This window comes from Haliotis asinina, chromosome 11 (assembly GCF_037392515.1).
Source record: "Haliotis asinina isolate JCU_RB_2024 chromosome 11, JCU_Hal_asi_v2, whole genome shotgun sequence".
NCBI lineage: Eukaryota > Metazoa > Mollusca > Gastropoda > Lepetellida > Haliotidae > Haliotis > Haliotis asinina.
This window is the reverse complement of record NC_090290.1, coordinates 16,543,681-16,560,596: the sequence shown is the minus strand read 5'-3', so window position 1 is coordinate 16,560,596 and position 16,916 is coordinate 16,543,681. Positions and strand designations below refer to the sequence as shown.

Sequence of the window (16,916 nt, the reverse complement as noted above, 5' to 3'; positions counted from 1 at the left end):
CTTACAGTGTACCACTTCCGCCAAATTTACACACTATCATAGCAGATAATTGCTTTAACACAGGAACATGGGGAAATGTAAGCCTACAAAAGAACACTTTGAGAAGAATCTCTATGAGACATGACTTGATGACATTTTTAACAATTCACTTTGACGGAATATCGAGTCTTGAGTACATAGACCTTTCACACAACATTTTAAGCAACATTGCATCTTACGTTATCCCAGAGAACAACTCTATTAAACATTTAAATTTGTCAAACAATTTTCTCAGTCAGACAATTCAGAGTGACAAAGATGGCAATACATTTCATCATCTTCATCATGTGAAACTCTTTGACATATCACACAATGTGATCACATCCCTACCAAGGAATATTTTTAGGGGCTTAAAGAATACTGAAATCTTACAAATCCGAGGTAATTTCTTACAGCATTTTGAAGCTACACTGAAACCAATGCCATCACTTTCCTATCTTGATCTCTCAAACAACAAGCTGCAAAGATTGTCGAAGGATACTTTAAAAGAGCTTGATATGATTCCAAATGTCACAGTAGATCTTCGAGGAAACCCGATTCAGTGTTCTTGCCAAGCAATTGACTTCCTCAGATGGATGAAACTGAACCTACACAAGCTCAGCAATCTGTCTGAAGTGACCTGTCAGTATGATAACGCTTCAAGTTTCTCAATGGCAAAACTTCGTCAGATCGTGGAGAAACTTGAATCCGAATGCAAACATGCTGATGCTGCTCTGGGTATTGTCACTGCATCCTCTTGCATATGTATTGTTTTGATCATTTGCGTTGCTCTAGGTTATCGTCATCGCTGGAGTATCAGGTACATGTACCACATAGGTAGAAGAAGGTTCTGGAGAAACCGTGAAGTGGTGGAAGAGCGCCAGTACCAATATGACGTCTTCGTCTCCTATGCTGAATCTGACAGAGACATTGTCATTGAGGAAATGATTCCTGAACTTGAAACCAAGGCTGGACTTCGAATGTGTATCCACCAACGCGACTTCATGCCTGGGCAGGCAATTGCCTCCAATATAGTCGACGCCATCGACAACAGTAGGAAAACCTTGATTGTTCTCTCTCCTGCCTTCCTTGGAAGTGACTGGTGCGTCTTTGAGTATCAAATTGCCTTACAGTCAAGAGTGAACCGTAGACAGGACAATCTGTTGGTTCTTATGTATGAACATGTTCCCGTGAAAGATCTGCCGAAAGAAATGGCTCTACTTCTTTCCAACAACTCGTACCTAGAATACAATGCAGATGTGTATGGAAAAGAAACGTTTTGGCAGAGTCTTGTTGAGTCTCTTAAAACGGCTCAGCCTTTGGAATGAGAGCTGAAATGTAGCCATCGACCAAGAATATGAATAGACACTGCTCTTTAGAATTTGGTCTAATGTAAACACATGTTATATTTGAAAGTACACTTTCTTTGAAAAGTACAGGTTCTAGTACTTCTATTTGGTTGAGTCCCATTCAGGATTTGAACCCACATACTCAGCATCAGGCACCCAATTACCAGTTCATAAAGTCAGACTCCAACCCTGCTGCAATACTGAAGTGAATTCCTTGTATTCAGACTGAGTGTAGCATTATCTCCTCCAGTCCCTCAATATCTCATTAACATATGGAACGTTTCTTGTACTTTTCTGTTGATGTATGGTGAGTGAACCGCAAGAATGTGGTCTCTATAGGTCAGTTTCAGTCTGGGTAGCAACATTTCCTATGGTGTCTTAAATTGTCAAAGTTTTCTATTTAAACTTTAACAGTCAAAGAATGTTTTGTTGTACTTATTCAAGATACACATGTTTTTTACGGATGAAGAAGAAAATATATTAGATCAACACAGTGTCAAAATATTATCCTGCTCTGCCATTCTAACCAGTCTCGGGGTGTTGCATTTCATGTAAGAAAGATTCAAACAAAACTCCTGAGATTTCTTCTACTATATATCATACTAAATGCTGCAGAATGTCAGTTTTTAATAGGCATGGTGCAAACACTGATTCTCTAGACAGTTATAAAATGATATTAACTAAGTTACAGGAATGGCAACACGTGTAAGGCAAGAGATCAATTATCAGAGTTAATCGGAGAACTTAATGATACACGGCGGGATAGCAATCACGGTTTACGACAACATATGTATTTTTCACATTTCACTTATTCACTCATTCACAGCCTCACCCTGAATATGAAAAAAACAACTCAGAAAGAACTACACTGGAAGTTTAGTAATTCACTGCTACAGAATAGGAAATATATTTTGGAATTTAAAAATATTATACTTTCATATTGCTGCCCCTGCCTATAATATGGATAACCTTGACTAAATCTCTAATATTGACGTTTCTATCAAGGGTCATCTATTTCTAAAACACTCCTTATGTCTTAAATTCAAAATCTTATGTCTCATTCAAGAAAAAGGAGTTCAGCAAACAGGACGATGAACTAAACTCATGGGCAAAAGAAACTTATCACTTTAAAATTTCCATTTACGCTTCTAAACAAAACTGAACTAGGTAAAACATACTGAGAAAACATTCGCTAAAACACATTTTTAAGCTGAGTAGCAAGCAAAAAACCCGAGATATTGTGATTTTCGTGAAAGCACGAAAAACAGTGAAAAAGGTTTTTTGAGTGTAACCAAAAGTTCTCGTGCACATTGGTTGCATAAATACAGCTGTTCGACAGTGCAATCATGCATTATCAAAAAGCATATCAAAGTTATGCCACGACTGTCATCGGAGCAACGCAATAGGGCCATCGGTATGGCCCATATGTGGGCGTCACAACGTCAGATTGCCAGAACATTCCACTGCAGCCAGGCAACAATCAGCAACCTCCTGAGACGTTTTCAGCAGACAGGTCAGACCACTGACCGTCCAAGATCAGGTAGACCAAGGGTTACGACGCCCGCCGAAGACCGCCATATCCGTACGATACACCTACGGAACAGATTCGTCACAGCGACGTCAACGGCGACCACAGCCTTGGGACACCGCATCAGCAGACGAACCGTACTAAGACGTCTCCGTGCTGCTGGTATCAGAGCTCGCCGTCCATTCCGTGGAATGCCCTTGACCCGCCAACATTGTCAACGTCGGCTGCAGTGGGCACGAACAGTACGTCGGTGGCAGCGACGTGACTGGCAGAGAGTGCTCTTCACTGATGAAAGTCGTTTCAACTTGTACAGAAATGATGGCCGAGCCCGTGTATACCGACGTAGAGGTGAGCGATTGGCGAGGAACTGCATTCAAGAGGTGCACCCATTTGGAGGAGGTGGTATCATGGTGTGGGGTGGGATTTGTGCTGATCAGAGGACACAGCTTGTCATCCTGCATGGAAATCTGACAGCCCAAAGGTATAGGGACGAAGTCTTGAGGCCAGTTGTTTTGCCCTTTGTGCGTCAACAGCCAAGAGGTGTTCTTTTGCAACAGGACAATGCACGTCCGCATACTGCCAGAATCGTTGAAGATTACCTCAACAACGCCAACATCAACGTTTTGCCCTGGCCAGCACGTTCCCCAGACATGAATCCCATTGAACACCTCTGGGATCATCTCGACAGACAGCTAAGACAACGACAGCAACCACCAGCAAATCGCCAACAATTGGAGCAAGTTCTCTTGGAACTGTGGCAGAGGATTCCTCCTGACGTCATCAGGCGTTTGACGACATCAATGCGGAGACGTGTACTAGCGTGCATTGATTCAAGGGGTGGACACACTAGGTACTGAGTGCTCAGACACTTCCAAGATTCAGTTTTCCACACACTCTGTGAATGCAATCCTCTGTGTAAACTTTCACGTCCACCCCATGTGTCATCTACCTCACTTCCTGCATGCATGAACATTGACAGGGCATCAACAAATACAGTTTTTGCTGTGTAAATGGCTTATCTTTCTTATATAAACATTCTTTCTGACATTTTTTTGTTTTTGTCGTTTTTAACACAAATAATGTCGGGTGATAAGTTTCTTTTGCCCATGAGTTTACAAAAATCGATGGAAAACCTCGAGGGTAAATTTGGAGAAACATGTTTTAAAGAAATAGAATGTAAACCCGGAATTACAACAATCACATCAAAGGAAATGTGTATGTTAGTAAGATCTAAAGTTAAATGAGGTAAAGGAGAGTGTATCAGTAAATGTTTTGCAGTCTTGAGACAAGAAATCATAACAGAAAAGAATATGAAAGAACTAGAGACGCATAATTGTAAACAAATTATTTCTGGTGATGACACCCTGGAGGAATTTACACATTTATTCCATAATTTCCAAAAGAACATTCATCTGACGATTCAGATTTTAATTCATTTAATTCAGAATTAATTAATTTAGTGAACAAGATACACGTAGGCCTGAAAATCCAGATAGAACTGAAGAGCCACTAACTAAGGATGAAGTCCTGCCTGCACTTTAAAAACTCTAACAATAAACGTTGTATTGACTTTGGAGACCTTATATTATGACCACTCAATTGCAGCTTTGAAACTGGTCTTTTACCTAAAAGACAGAAACAACATGCATTCTAGAGAGGGACAAACCAAGACAGTTAATAAAAACAGAATTCCTAATATAATATAATTCCTCTGTTACCTAACAAGGAGACTTTCATAACAAACCTCTTGTTTAATAGAAATGTCGTTAGTGATGTCAGATCTGTCAAAAGAAAAGTGAACATGACATCGTCAGTGTTTCTTGTCTATTAAAAGTTGACGGTGTTTATATGTCTTTTCAACACTTTTCTCATGTATTAGTCAAGACAAACTGTCTTCAATTTCATAGAATGTTACAGGCGGTTAAAAATACCGCAACATTCTTGGCATAGAAACCAAACTTATGCAAAAAGATAAAAAAAAACATATTATTTTTATTTAACAGATAATGATGAAAGTAATTGAGAAGTGAGATGAAGAGATTTTCTTCAATATATACTGGCTCAAAAGAAAATAACCAAATATTAGATCCTAATATATATTTTATGCAAATAAAATTTATTTCTTCAAAGAATTCTGACTGTAGATACCCGTTTCATCAAAATGCACTTGTAGTATATGCATTTTCTATGGGTCAGAACCTGACTTGGGAAACAAATAGTATTCTTTGTTGCTATTTTATATCTTTATATAATTCTGTCATTCTTTATGTATTTTACACATTTAAAATGTAGAGCTATAAATATCATTATACGTTTATAATGCATACAATGTTTAAGAAGAAAATGAAATACCCTTGATTCCTTGACCATCCCAATAATTGCATACATGTTGCCCACTTAACTGTAACGCCGAAATTGTCCATATATAGGTGTACCCATATCAGATTAAGTTCAGTGTTTACTTTTGACACTTACCTTCTTTTCTTTGTGATTTTCATCCACTCGCACTGTGTTGAGTATTCCATCACAAGGGACAACTACTTCAAATCAAGAACTATGAAGGATCTTTTTAACAATAATAGTTCTCACTTAATTATAGGAGTTTTAAAAGAACAAAATCTGTTAACTGATTTGTAAATAGATAAATATTTATAATTAGAAGTTTAAATTAGTACCTCAATTTGTTAGTAGCTGTACCCTCAAAGGGGGTTAAAGTACTATAAAATTATTGTCCTCATGAGAGGTTACGTACGTCCCGAAACATTTAATGTAAATTTAAGTTTTCCAGGTTTTTAATCGTAGCATTTTTGTAATTTTAATGTATGGCTAATTCTACGCATAGCCGCCAATGGCCGAGGGGATGATGTAAATCCAGCTAGGGTCCATGTAGGTAGCAAAAGTACTGTAAGTTCCCATGGTCCCTAGTGCGGTGATCTATCTTCAGTTTGTTGCCAATCTATAGCCCATTTTCATATTGTATTTTCCTCTATAATTGAACTGTTTTAGATCTGCATTCTTAGTGCAGTTGTATTTTGCTCTTTAATATCCTAAATAAACGTCCCTTTTGTGACATGTGTTTTGTTCTAACAATATATAACAACGAGTACATCCAACATCCATTTGTCAAGTGTTATTATACCCAGTGTTAACCATGTTACCAAGCCATATTTCTTACGGCATACCAATCTTCCATATGTATGCATGTATGTATGTATGTATGTATGTATGTATGTATGTATGTATGTATGTATGTATGTATGTATGTATGTATGTATGTATGTATGTATGTGTGTGTGTGTGTGTGTGTGTGTGTGTGTGTGTGTATGTATGTATGTATGTATGTATGTATGTATGTATGTACGCATTCATGCATGCATGCATGTATGTATGTATGTAAGTGTTTATAAACTAACGCGTATTTTTGTACTTAAAATGGCTCTGCGTTTCTTTGGGGAAGAGTGTAGTCTGTAGAATATAAATGGCGAAACGCTCTGTGTTTAATGAAAGCGGGTCTTTAAATCATTATCAGCATTTACAAAATTTACACCGGCGACCTGCATCCCTTAGTCGTTCTTTTCACATGAAGCTGTCAGAGGTAACGTTCAGATTTTGATCAGTTGAGTGGCTCAGTGGTTGTTATTGCATTCATTTGCAATGAATGTAGAAGCCACTGTAAACTTGCAGTGACAAAAGGTGTAAAAATTGCCGTGACAAAAGGTGTAAGAAAACACCTCAGAACCAGAGTATAACACTGACAAGTCTGAAATTTTCAATATTTTTGTATTAAACAGAAAGCAAGATACAAAGTTTCTCAATAGAGGTACAAGGCAAATGATTGAAAACTAAAGTAATGGGTCACAAATATAATGTTAACTCACCAAAGTCTTGGTTTGAGAGTGAGAAACTGAGTGAGTTATACTGAATGTAATTCGGCGAGCGGTCAGGCAGCGGTTATGTAGGTCCAGCGGTTATGTAGGTCAAGTGTTGACGAAAGCAGGCAGTTTAATGTACTCCAGTTAATCGTGCGTGTGTGTGTCCGACACATCAACACGACAACCAGCCTTTATATACAAAGTCAAACTCTAAAGCGCTACGTACATTAAAGCCTGCAGCCAAAGTCCGAAAAGCACTGAACATTTATGATACGAAATGTGACATATAATGGTTATCACTCAAAGCACTAAACATTGTGACGCAATAATAATTAGTACTTAATTAATAATACAATTTACAGAAAATACAATCTCGTAACAAGCCAATGAATTCCCACCCGCATACCACATTTAATTTCATTCTAGTCTATTAACCTGAAAATATATTCCTCCTCTGATCAGGGTCTCTGTGATTTTATCTTAACATACTGAAAGACATGTTCAACTTGCACAAAGATATTTTTTCTCATCGTACAAAATAAGGGACACCAGTGAATGAGTGACTTTAGTTTTAAGCCGCACTCGGCAATATTCCAGCTATATGGCAGCGGTCTGTAAATAATCGAGTCTGGACCAGACAATGCAGTGACCAACAACATGAGTGTCGATCTGCGCAATTGGGAACCGATGACATGTGTCAACCAAGTCAGCGAACCTGACCACCCGATCCTGTTGGTCGCCTCTTACGACAAGCATGGGTTGGGATACAGGTGAAAGTCATAACTCTAAACATTATACAGTAGCAGCGAAGTTGCTGAGAATAGGGTTCAAGAACAACGAATGTTATGTGTAATAACTTCCTGCCATTATTCGAAACAAAACACTTACTTTATAAGTAACTGGTGTGAATGGCGTGTACTTCATACAGAGTAGATCAAGTTTACCCTACCCGCGATGACCCGTCGTGATGGTTGTTGTTGTTGTTGTTGTTGTTGTTGTTGTTGTTGTTGTTATCCATTCATATTTTATTAATGAATATTGGCACATGTCATAATAGGCTGATGCTCTTGATGTTTATCACTGGATTGTCAGATCAAGACTTCACTATCTACAGTCTGCCTCGAGATAATATAGCTGAGTTAAACAAACAACCAAAACAGCACTCTACTCCAAAATCTGCAAAATCTCATTCTCTAATCCATGTCATTTTCGCTGCCTCAGCATATACGCCTACATATAAACACAATCTTCTACCCCTCGACTTAAACCGGGCGATTTCCATGGAAGGGAAGCATAGGGATAAACGGGTTTCATTGCATGTGTTGTAACTTTAGCCAACATCACTGCTCTGTCCGTTTGGCGACGGTGTCTTTATTAATTGGACATCATTCTAGAGCGATGGGAAGTAATACATTCTCATGGCCAATTTTACGCTCGAGCAGACAAATAAGTCATTCGGTAAATCCTATTAACTTCTTGAGGGAAATGCGGTTGACAGTATTGACTGGACAGTGACAAAGTTGTCCACAAAATCAGATGGAAGGAATGATATTACCAGAACATTTGTGGGATTGGATTAAAATAAAATACGCTTGACACGATAGATTGACAGTAATATTAATATTACTGTTATAGTATAATTACAAACAAAACAAAACAATCAATCAAGCATTATGTATCGCTGAAAAGCAAAATACTGGATGTTTTTCGTACATTGCGTTATAGTTGCCGTGATTGATTTAAGCAAAGGAAGACATAGAAGGCACGGTTCCATAAATATGAAATTCATAGTTTCCATTTGTTCTTATGCTTGGATGTTAGTATGTGCTAGTTGCGTGGATATGTGCTACAAAAATGCCCTTTGTATGCTTGTGTTTATATGTGTTTGAGATAAAATACCCATATATTTCTGTATATTCATATCAAACATAATAACACATTGAATGACAACATACTACTGCTTGACACGCATTGGATGAGCCTGCGCATTAAACGCTAAGAGAGCTTCGAAAATCTGGACCCTGAGAGTTTCTAGGACTTCAGTCCTGCCCCCTGCAAAGCACATGTGGTCTCACGTTAGGCAAGTGAGTTTGTTCAAAATTGCCTCTGTTCACCCAGCTGAAAATGGGTACCCGGTGGAATAAGTCATGTAACTATAACCTCCTAGCTCCTAACAGGCAGCTTGGGTTATCCGGGGTAAACATATGCCTACTTTGACTGCTAACGTCATGAGCATTCACCTGGTGAATGGAGTTTGGCGCAATATAAATGCACATATTATGTATTATTGTTATACCCAGATACGCCAAAACGCCTTTCACTGTAGTGTGGGGCTACTTACCGTTCAAACGCTTTAGAGTGAGCAAATTGGCAGGTCAACCACTTTCTGTAAACTCTGTCACGGGTACTTAGGCTAGACATAAGACTTATGCATGTCATGTTCATGTATAGATTGATATGTTTTGCTTGGACTGTATTGTAGGATGGGGTAACTAAATACAAAGGTGTGCATTACGTACATGAAAACAGGTACATCATCAACAATCATTTCAATTGAGATAAAACATAAGACTGCAACACAAAAATTCTACACTGCCACATTTAGAGTTCCAGGTAAATGCAAGAAAGTCCTGTATACATACAATCTGTCAGTTTCCGTGTCGGTAAACATCAGCACGACGTATTATCCGGTACAGGTTGTGTGCACTTTTCATATCCTGTCCACAAGGATATTCCTTTCACGTGAAATGAAGAAGGAGATTTTGTAGAAATTTTTGTGAGTAAACAAATGCTTTTCCTTTGCACAACAAGAAAAACAGACGAATCGACAGGCCGAGACGAATCATGTACAGCATGCATTAGATCAAAGACTTTTACCAAATGATCAAAAATAAATAAATTTCATAATGAACAGGTTACACAATTAGTAAAATACATTTCTTTTCGACAGGTCGTTTTGTTGCTCGTTGAGGCTTGAAATAAAGAAGCGAATTGCCTAATTCTTATGAACCGTCTATCTGACTTTGTTTACATATGTTATCGGTTCCCAATTGCGCAGACCGATGCTCATGTTGTTGATCACTGGACTGTTTGGTCCGGACTAGAATATTTACAGACGGCATTCGAATCTGTAAAAATGCTTGAAAGAAAGCTAAGTTTCATTTTGTGTTGTGGAAATTGTTGTAAATTTATTTGCAGTGATTATATAGGTCTTGCGGCAGTGTTGTAGCTAATTCCCACACTCGATCTTTCACATGCTATAAGTTACAACTGACCTTACCGTTCTCACTGAAATGCACATTCTAATGTTCTGCGTAGGTCCTGTAGAAGTGTTGTAGCTAATTCACACACTCGATCTTTCAGACGCGATAACTTACAATTGGGATTACACATTCTCATTAGCATTAGCAGAACTTTTAAAAGTCCCATCTTCAAATTTGCAATGCCAAATTGCAAAGGACCATGAAGGGTCATAGTTATACCTCTGCATTATCTTTTTTATTATTAATTTTGTAATCATTTCATTAATTACAGCGCATTTTATGAGCTTGCTGCTTTCATTTAGTCGTCGTATGGTTAAATATCTTATTTATTTAAACATGGCAATCAAAACGACACAATTCAAGTGCGTAATCTGAACTACCAGTTGTCAAGTATTTTTGGGATGAGGCCGCGTCGGCTGAGTGGGTATTCCTAGCTGGTCAGGGGCGGTGGGGTAGCCTCATGATCAAAACATGCGCTCGTCATGTGAAAAATATCACATCCCCCCCCCCCTCCCCCCCCCGTCTCTCTCTCCCTCTCCCTCTCTCTCCCACCCACTCACACATACGCGCGCGCACGCACACACACACACACACACACACACACACACGCACACACACCTCCCCCAACACTCTCCCAGCTCCAACTACTGTTCCCGTCTTGACCTTGCTTTATAACATTCTAATGAGCGGAGACAAGAGACAGATAAACTGATGATCTCAATGAAGATTGTCTCCAGGGGCTGGGCTAATAGTTATGTCTGTCCCAGTTAACTAGTTCTAACCTCCCAAATGACTTGGCGGCGGAGTACCATTAATGGCCGTTCATAGTCTGAATAGAGCAAATGAGACAATTGCGTTTGGTTTAGGAAGACATGTTTGATGTGTTTGAAGAACCTCCCACAGCAAAAGCAAATTATTTTACAGCTTTTACTCGAAATAGTTCCTGTTTCTTAGGATAGTCCAAACGTGTGGCTCCTTTGTATTGGCCTTTATGTATGATAACTTGTTTTCTTACCACCAACATGCTGATTATTGTGTACTGGCAGTTCATACCCGGGAGTTTTGCACCACCTATAGAATGTATTCTCACCAGTTACAACCTTGGCGCCTATGATATCCCTCTGCACAAATGTGGAGGAATCGAACCCGAATCTTCGACGTGACGAGCGAACTCTTGACCCACTATCTCATCACCTTTTATATTAAACACCCTATATGACTTGTGGACTGAGTGTTTTTTGGTCCTGTATACTTGACTTGTATCATAGACAAATGCGAACAACGTGCGTTTGAGGTGGTACTACTTAATAACTATATATATATATATAATGTGTGTGTGATTGTGTGTGTGTGTGTGGAGGTGTATATATATACGTATACACATAGGGTGTTATTATATTCTTCAATATTGTGAATGTTTGTAATCTCACACAAAATAAAAGGCAATATTTATTCATCACGTTATAATCAATACATCTTTCGAGATATTTTCATTCCTGTAAGCACCACGCGTAATAGAACCGACCCACTGGTTGTAAAGAGGGTTTCACGTAACCTTGGTAAGATTACGGGAAGTGTGTAGTTAGATGTTCCTATGCTGGGAGTACCCACACCTTAACCTCGATCCTTTCCAATCGAACAGGAGAAGTACGTTTACATGTTGACTTATAATTAACATTGTTGTTCTACATTACTAGTGTCCGAATGACGTCCCAAAGGCGGACCTCGACGAGCCTCTTATTTCCTGGAGTTATTCCAGAGACGGAATGGAAAGATTCGGTAATTACGTCTGATAAGAATGCGCGAATTAAAACAGAACCGTAAAATTACTTGTAAATATCTGCATTCAGACCTAGAGTCGATGCCCTCTACATCATCTAATTTAGACAACTGCTGGTGCGAAGGTTTAGAAGAATAGATGTACATTCCGCAACAGTAGTGTTCCGTATAATCCAAGATAGATGCTATAAATGATGTTAATATGTGAAGTTGAGCAGATTTCCCGTTAACAAGTTATGTATATGTTAGTCAGACAGTGAAAACACCCGTTTCGTGAAATAAGAAACATTGTCAGTCATTTCGTAAAATAACTAAGACGGTTAGCCATGTCGTGAAATTTCATTCAATAGCTAATCGCTTAATCTATTAAAGTGGATCACAACTTCAACATCACGTATTTGAACAGTTAAATCTATTGTGGCAGCGATTATTGCACTTCATCTATCTTCGAAGTATTTACACCTGTTTGTTTGACACTTGTTGTGTAGAGAGCAACCGCACCTTACAAACCCCGCGTCCACTACATATAGGTGAAATAAAATGACATAAGTATAGTGATTGTTGTTACACAAAACTACGCGAAATGGGTCATATCTAATGTCATTTCGAGATGATGGTATTGATTCGCTTCCCTTTGTTGCGACGGATCATTCCAGAAATAACAGAAACCTCATTGACATCTTTAAAGATGTGTGCACATACATCACAGTCTTGCTGAAAGACAGTTTTGAAATAACACCACATATAACATCTTCATAGACGGAAACCTACCCTGCACACAATTTGAGCAAGTTTCGCATTGTTGCATATAAACAATATCCAAAGCGGCAGAAATTGTCATTTTCTTCGTAGTTGTTCTCCTGAGAACTTGTTCTGAAGAAATGAAGAGTCGTTATTTCCTAAAATCACCACACCTAGCTCTTTCACTGATAATTAAACGGTTGCTCATAAACATTATTGGAAACCCATGATAGCACTGATACCCGTGCGTTTGATTAACCTGACGAAAAAGGCCTTCGTGAATTGATTACAATGTAAGCAGCTTAATGCCCCTTTGATTGATTGCTTAAAGTGAAAGTGAATTTTAAAGCTGGATTCTGTTGTCTTACGGTGATGGAAAGACTGTCCCTAGCCCGAAACCTAACTCCGTTGCTTAATCTGCCTTGACGGATTACAAATATGCTGCATCAACACATGAGTCGAACTGTAGACAAATTTTCGCAACTGTCACCTGGGAAATGTATTTCGACAATTCCAACGTCCCATACTTAAGCTGTTCATACCCTCATGGTTGGTAGCCAAGTTCATCCCTCACAGCAGCAAAGCGCTTCGTGTAAATTGATATTATCCAGATCTAAAGATGAGGTGAACCGAACAAGACCCAACCATTGTGCTCCTTCACCCGCCTTAGAACCAAACTAATACCAATCCAGATCAACACATATAAAGACTTTTAAAATGCCTTTCACCAACTATTTTACACCACCCACCGGACAGTGCAAATCCTCATCTTACAGTTCAAATTTCCTCTATTGAGAAAATCCCTTAAATAATGACCAATGATAAGGAACGGTTTCAAGATGTCGATTCAACCTGTAATCCTACTTCACAAGGCTTGTGGTCACTCAGTGAATGGTCACTGCAAAGGTCAGTTGCTCCCTCAAGACCAAAGATGCATCTCCACTGGTTAAATGTGAAAGATGGAAATATTAGCAGGTATTAGTCCACTCCTAAGGGATGTCTTCACGTCAGATAAGCAGCCGCAACGTCGCTGTAGGTTCTACACAAATAATGAACATAAGATAAAGGCGCAATTAGAAGAAAATTGAACAGATCTGGACTGGGACCATTAATGAAAAAGTGATTTAAATTAATCTCTCGTGGGACCTCTGTAGTTTTAAGTTATTGACAATAATAGTGTACTACTGGAGTTTGGGGCAAATATTAAACCCTGATAATGACCCACATCACCCATATCGAGGGTTATTGACGTTTGCTTAACAGGTTTTGCGTTCACACTGGAACATAAGAAAGTCACTTCGGTCAAACTTTACGGTGACAAGCCTGTGAGAATGTCGGTGGGGTCCGTTGAGGTCATCGTAGTTAGTCTTGACAATATTGGTGACATCAACATAAACGTCAGAAACCAAGGACCCAATGAAGATAAAAGACATGGTTTGGATCCGAGTGAGTGAGTGAGTTTCTACTGTCCCGTCGGCACTATTGCAGCCACACTGTGACAAGAACAATTTAATTTACACAAATACTGAAATCAATATGGACAATACAACTACTAGAGTGTCACGGGTTTTAATTTAAAACTAGAATGATATCATGAAAACTATTCTGAGAAAAATAAGAATAGGACCACTGGAACATTCAAGGGTTTATTATTTCCCAGATTTCATCACACCACTTCTTTTGAAAGCTGGTGATGACAATATGAAAGGAAAGCTTCAATTCCCAGTGTTCCTTCATTTGTCTCTCTCCGTATATATCACAACAGACACAAATATAGTATGGGAACGGCTTGTAGAACAACTGTTATGCATGCCTTCCTCCCTTCATTATAAATATGCCAGACAAATCCCGGAATTGTAGGCAAACTGTACATACTACAGATCTTACTTCAAACCATGGGGCACAAAGAAGAATACATGTTGACTGAAGTACTATTCCATCTGTTTTATATTCACTCATCGATAGAATTAACCTGCAGACACTTAAAAAATTAATTTATTTTCAGTTTGACTTCAACATGTGTGGACCTCTTACAAAGATCTTATAAACAATACTTGATCTGGCTCTATGGAATGAAGGTACTAACAAAGGAAATGTTTGGTCCAAACAAAATTGTGATTCTTGTGCACTTGTCAAGATGCAGAAGGTAATGTAAGGGAGGTAATAAATCACAATGTTTATGTACAGCAGGTATTAATCAAGTGATAGACACTGAAAAATTGCAAACGTATAAAAAACCGTGTTTCGTGAGTTTGTGTTCCTGTTCTCAACGCACCTTCTCTGTACGGCGATACAGAAGGAATATTGCTGAAATCGGCGTTAAACAGGCAACTACTAACCATTCATGTCGTGTTTATCACAAAGTCTCCCATACTGACGAACAAGTTTATCACACAAGCTCTTCCTCAACCACACCATTATTACTTTGACGTACTTTTATATTTTAAATATTAATAGCAGTGCAGTGTACGTTTTAAGATTTTGGTACAGATGTAGCAACATGTAGTAGCGTTCATTAGTAAACAAACATCACTAAATTTCAGTATTACCGAAGGCTTTATATAAACCAACGAGGACAGCATCTAGTAAATGGGTGACAGTTGGCCAACCCTGTCATGTTTGACAATACCTTACCTTTTAACTGAACCGGCTAGGTTTCTCAGACACAACCTTAAACGTAATCACAACATACATCGGGATAAGCTACTCCTCCATCAAACGGGTGCCATTTTACCATAATAAATGTCTGGTGTTATGTTGTTCGCCCTCGTCTTTAACGTGATTTTGTCGTTAAATCTTTCAGTGTAAATGTACATTTACGCTTAGTTTATGGCAGCCTTGTGTTTTCAAAACATTACCATCTAATCCCTGTGTATTTTACTTGTTGAAGAGAAAAATATTAGTTGTAAGTTGAGGCTGTTTTTTCAGGTTTAGTTTCTCTGTAAATCTCTGAGCAACCAGTGACTTACACCAACTGTTTTCACAAACAAACTACTGTTCTTCAGTTGAAATGAGTCTTTAAACAATACACTATCAGATTACAACTCGCAAAGTATATAGTAAATGAGAATTCAACTGTTTACCTCCTACCTAATTCAGGCATGTATAGGACCATACGGGAATCATATTTGTCATGGGAAACAATGCATTTTGACAATAGAAACTTGTTTATGATCCCTTAAATTAACACATCAAAATTTGGACTGTTTTCTCCTGCATAACGAAATACCGTGTGTATGACATTTTACCTGTATATGTACTCAAAGGTAAGTGTTATTGTAACATGGATGTTTTTATTGGTAAACTTATGAATGAATTTGGGGATTTGAACCAACTAGATAGGTTGTTAACGTGGTCGTCGAAACGTCAAAAATCACGAAATTTGACATGTTCTCGGAGGAAATGGCAGGTGATGTTCTAACTGTATACAGCAGTCAGGTATCTCGCTTTCACTCGTAGATTCAACGTCCACAGAAACACAATTTGAGTCACATGGGAACGTATTCTGCAAAACAAGCACGATATCTAGACGGACCCCACAGTTGTACACCAGGTACGACCCAGCATCAAGACCGATAGATTCGAACCATGTAACTGTGACACAAGTTCCAGCCAGCAAGCCTTACAGTCCGTTAAAAACCTGTCAACCAAGATGTTTCTGTGAGATCTGTTGGGTGTAATCAGCACGTCTACGGTATCCGTGCAAGACAGCTGACCGACGTGCAATTCTGACGCCATAACATTGACAGTGGTACAGGTTACACTTACGATTGGGAGCACGTAAGTGCAGAAGAACCCTGTTTACCGATGAGCCCCGTTTAGTTTTATACCGAGCTGAAGGTAAAACAAGTGCCGGCCGGGATGCAGGTGAAAGTTACATTATGGCTATATGTTCTTGAAGGAGATGGTGGAGAAGTGGACAAGAACCCTGTTCACCGATGAGCCCCGTCTATTTTTATACCGAGCTGAGGCTAAAACAAGTGCCGGTCGGGATGCAGGTGAAAGTTACATTGTGGCTATATGTTCTTGAAGGAGATGGTCTTGGAGGTAGTGGTGACATCGCCCGGGGTTGGAAATCAATAGCATGATTGTGACTGGAGTTTGAATGTTGGGAGGCATAGACGGACATTTTGCAAATGAACACGTTACCAATTATTTTTGTTTATTAGCACGGCCCTATAGTGACATGTCAACATGATAACGTCAAACAACACTTTGTTCGAGTTAGCGGTGGTTTAGTCAGAATAACCGCTACGTCATTGTGATATCCCAACTCGTAAGATGCCCTGATTTGTCACCCTATTGACGCCCTACGGATGACATGGATGTCACCCCAAGCTCCCAACAACGCCGCATGAACCCTTCC

The 16,916-nt window shown here is 39.0% G+C and overlaps 1 protein-coding gene across 1 annotated transcript; it reads left to right on the top strand.

The window, feature by feature from the left end:
• Positions 1-458: 458 nt before the first annotated feature.
• On the top strand, positions 459-1,346 carry LOC137255309 (toll-like receptor 4). The gene has a single exon (XM_067792761.1). It carries the CDS (start codon positions 459-461, stop codon positions 1,344-1,346), a length of 888 nt encoding a protein of 295 aa, XP_067648862.1.
• The last annotated feature ends 15,570 nt before the right edge of the window (positions 1,347-16,916 follow it).

What these genes read in the sequence shown, in the direction of transcription:
- LOC137255309 (XM_067792761.1), top strand. Translation starts at nt 459, where the DNA reads ATGCCATCACTTTCCTATCTTGATCTCTCAAACAACAAGCTGCAAAGA.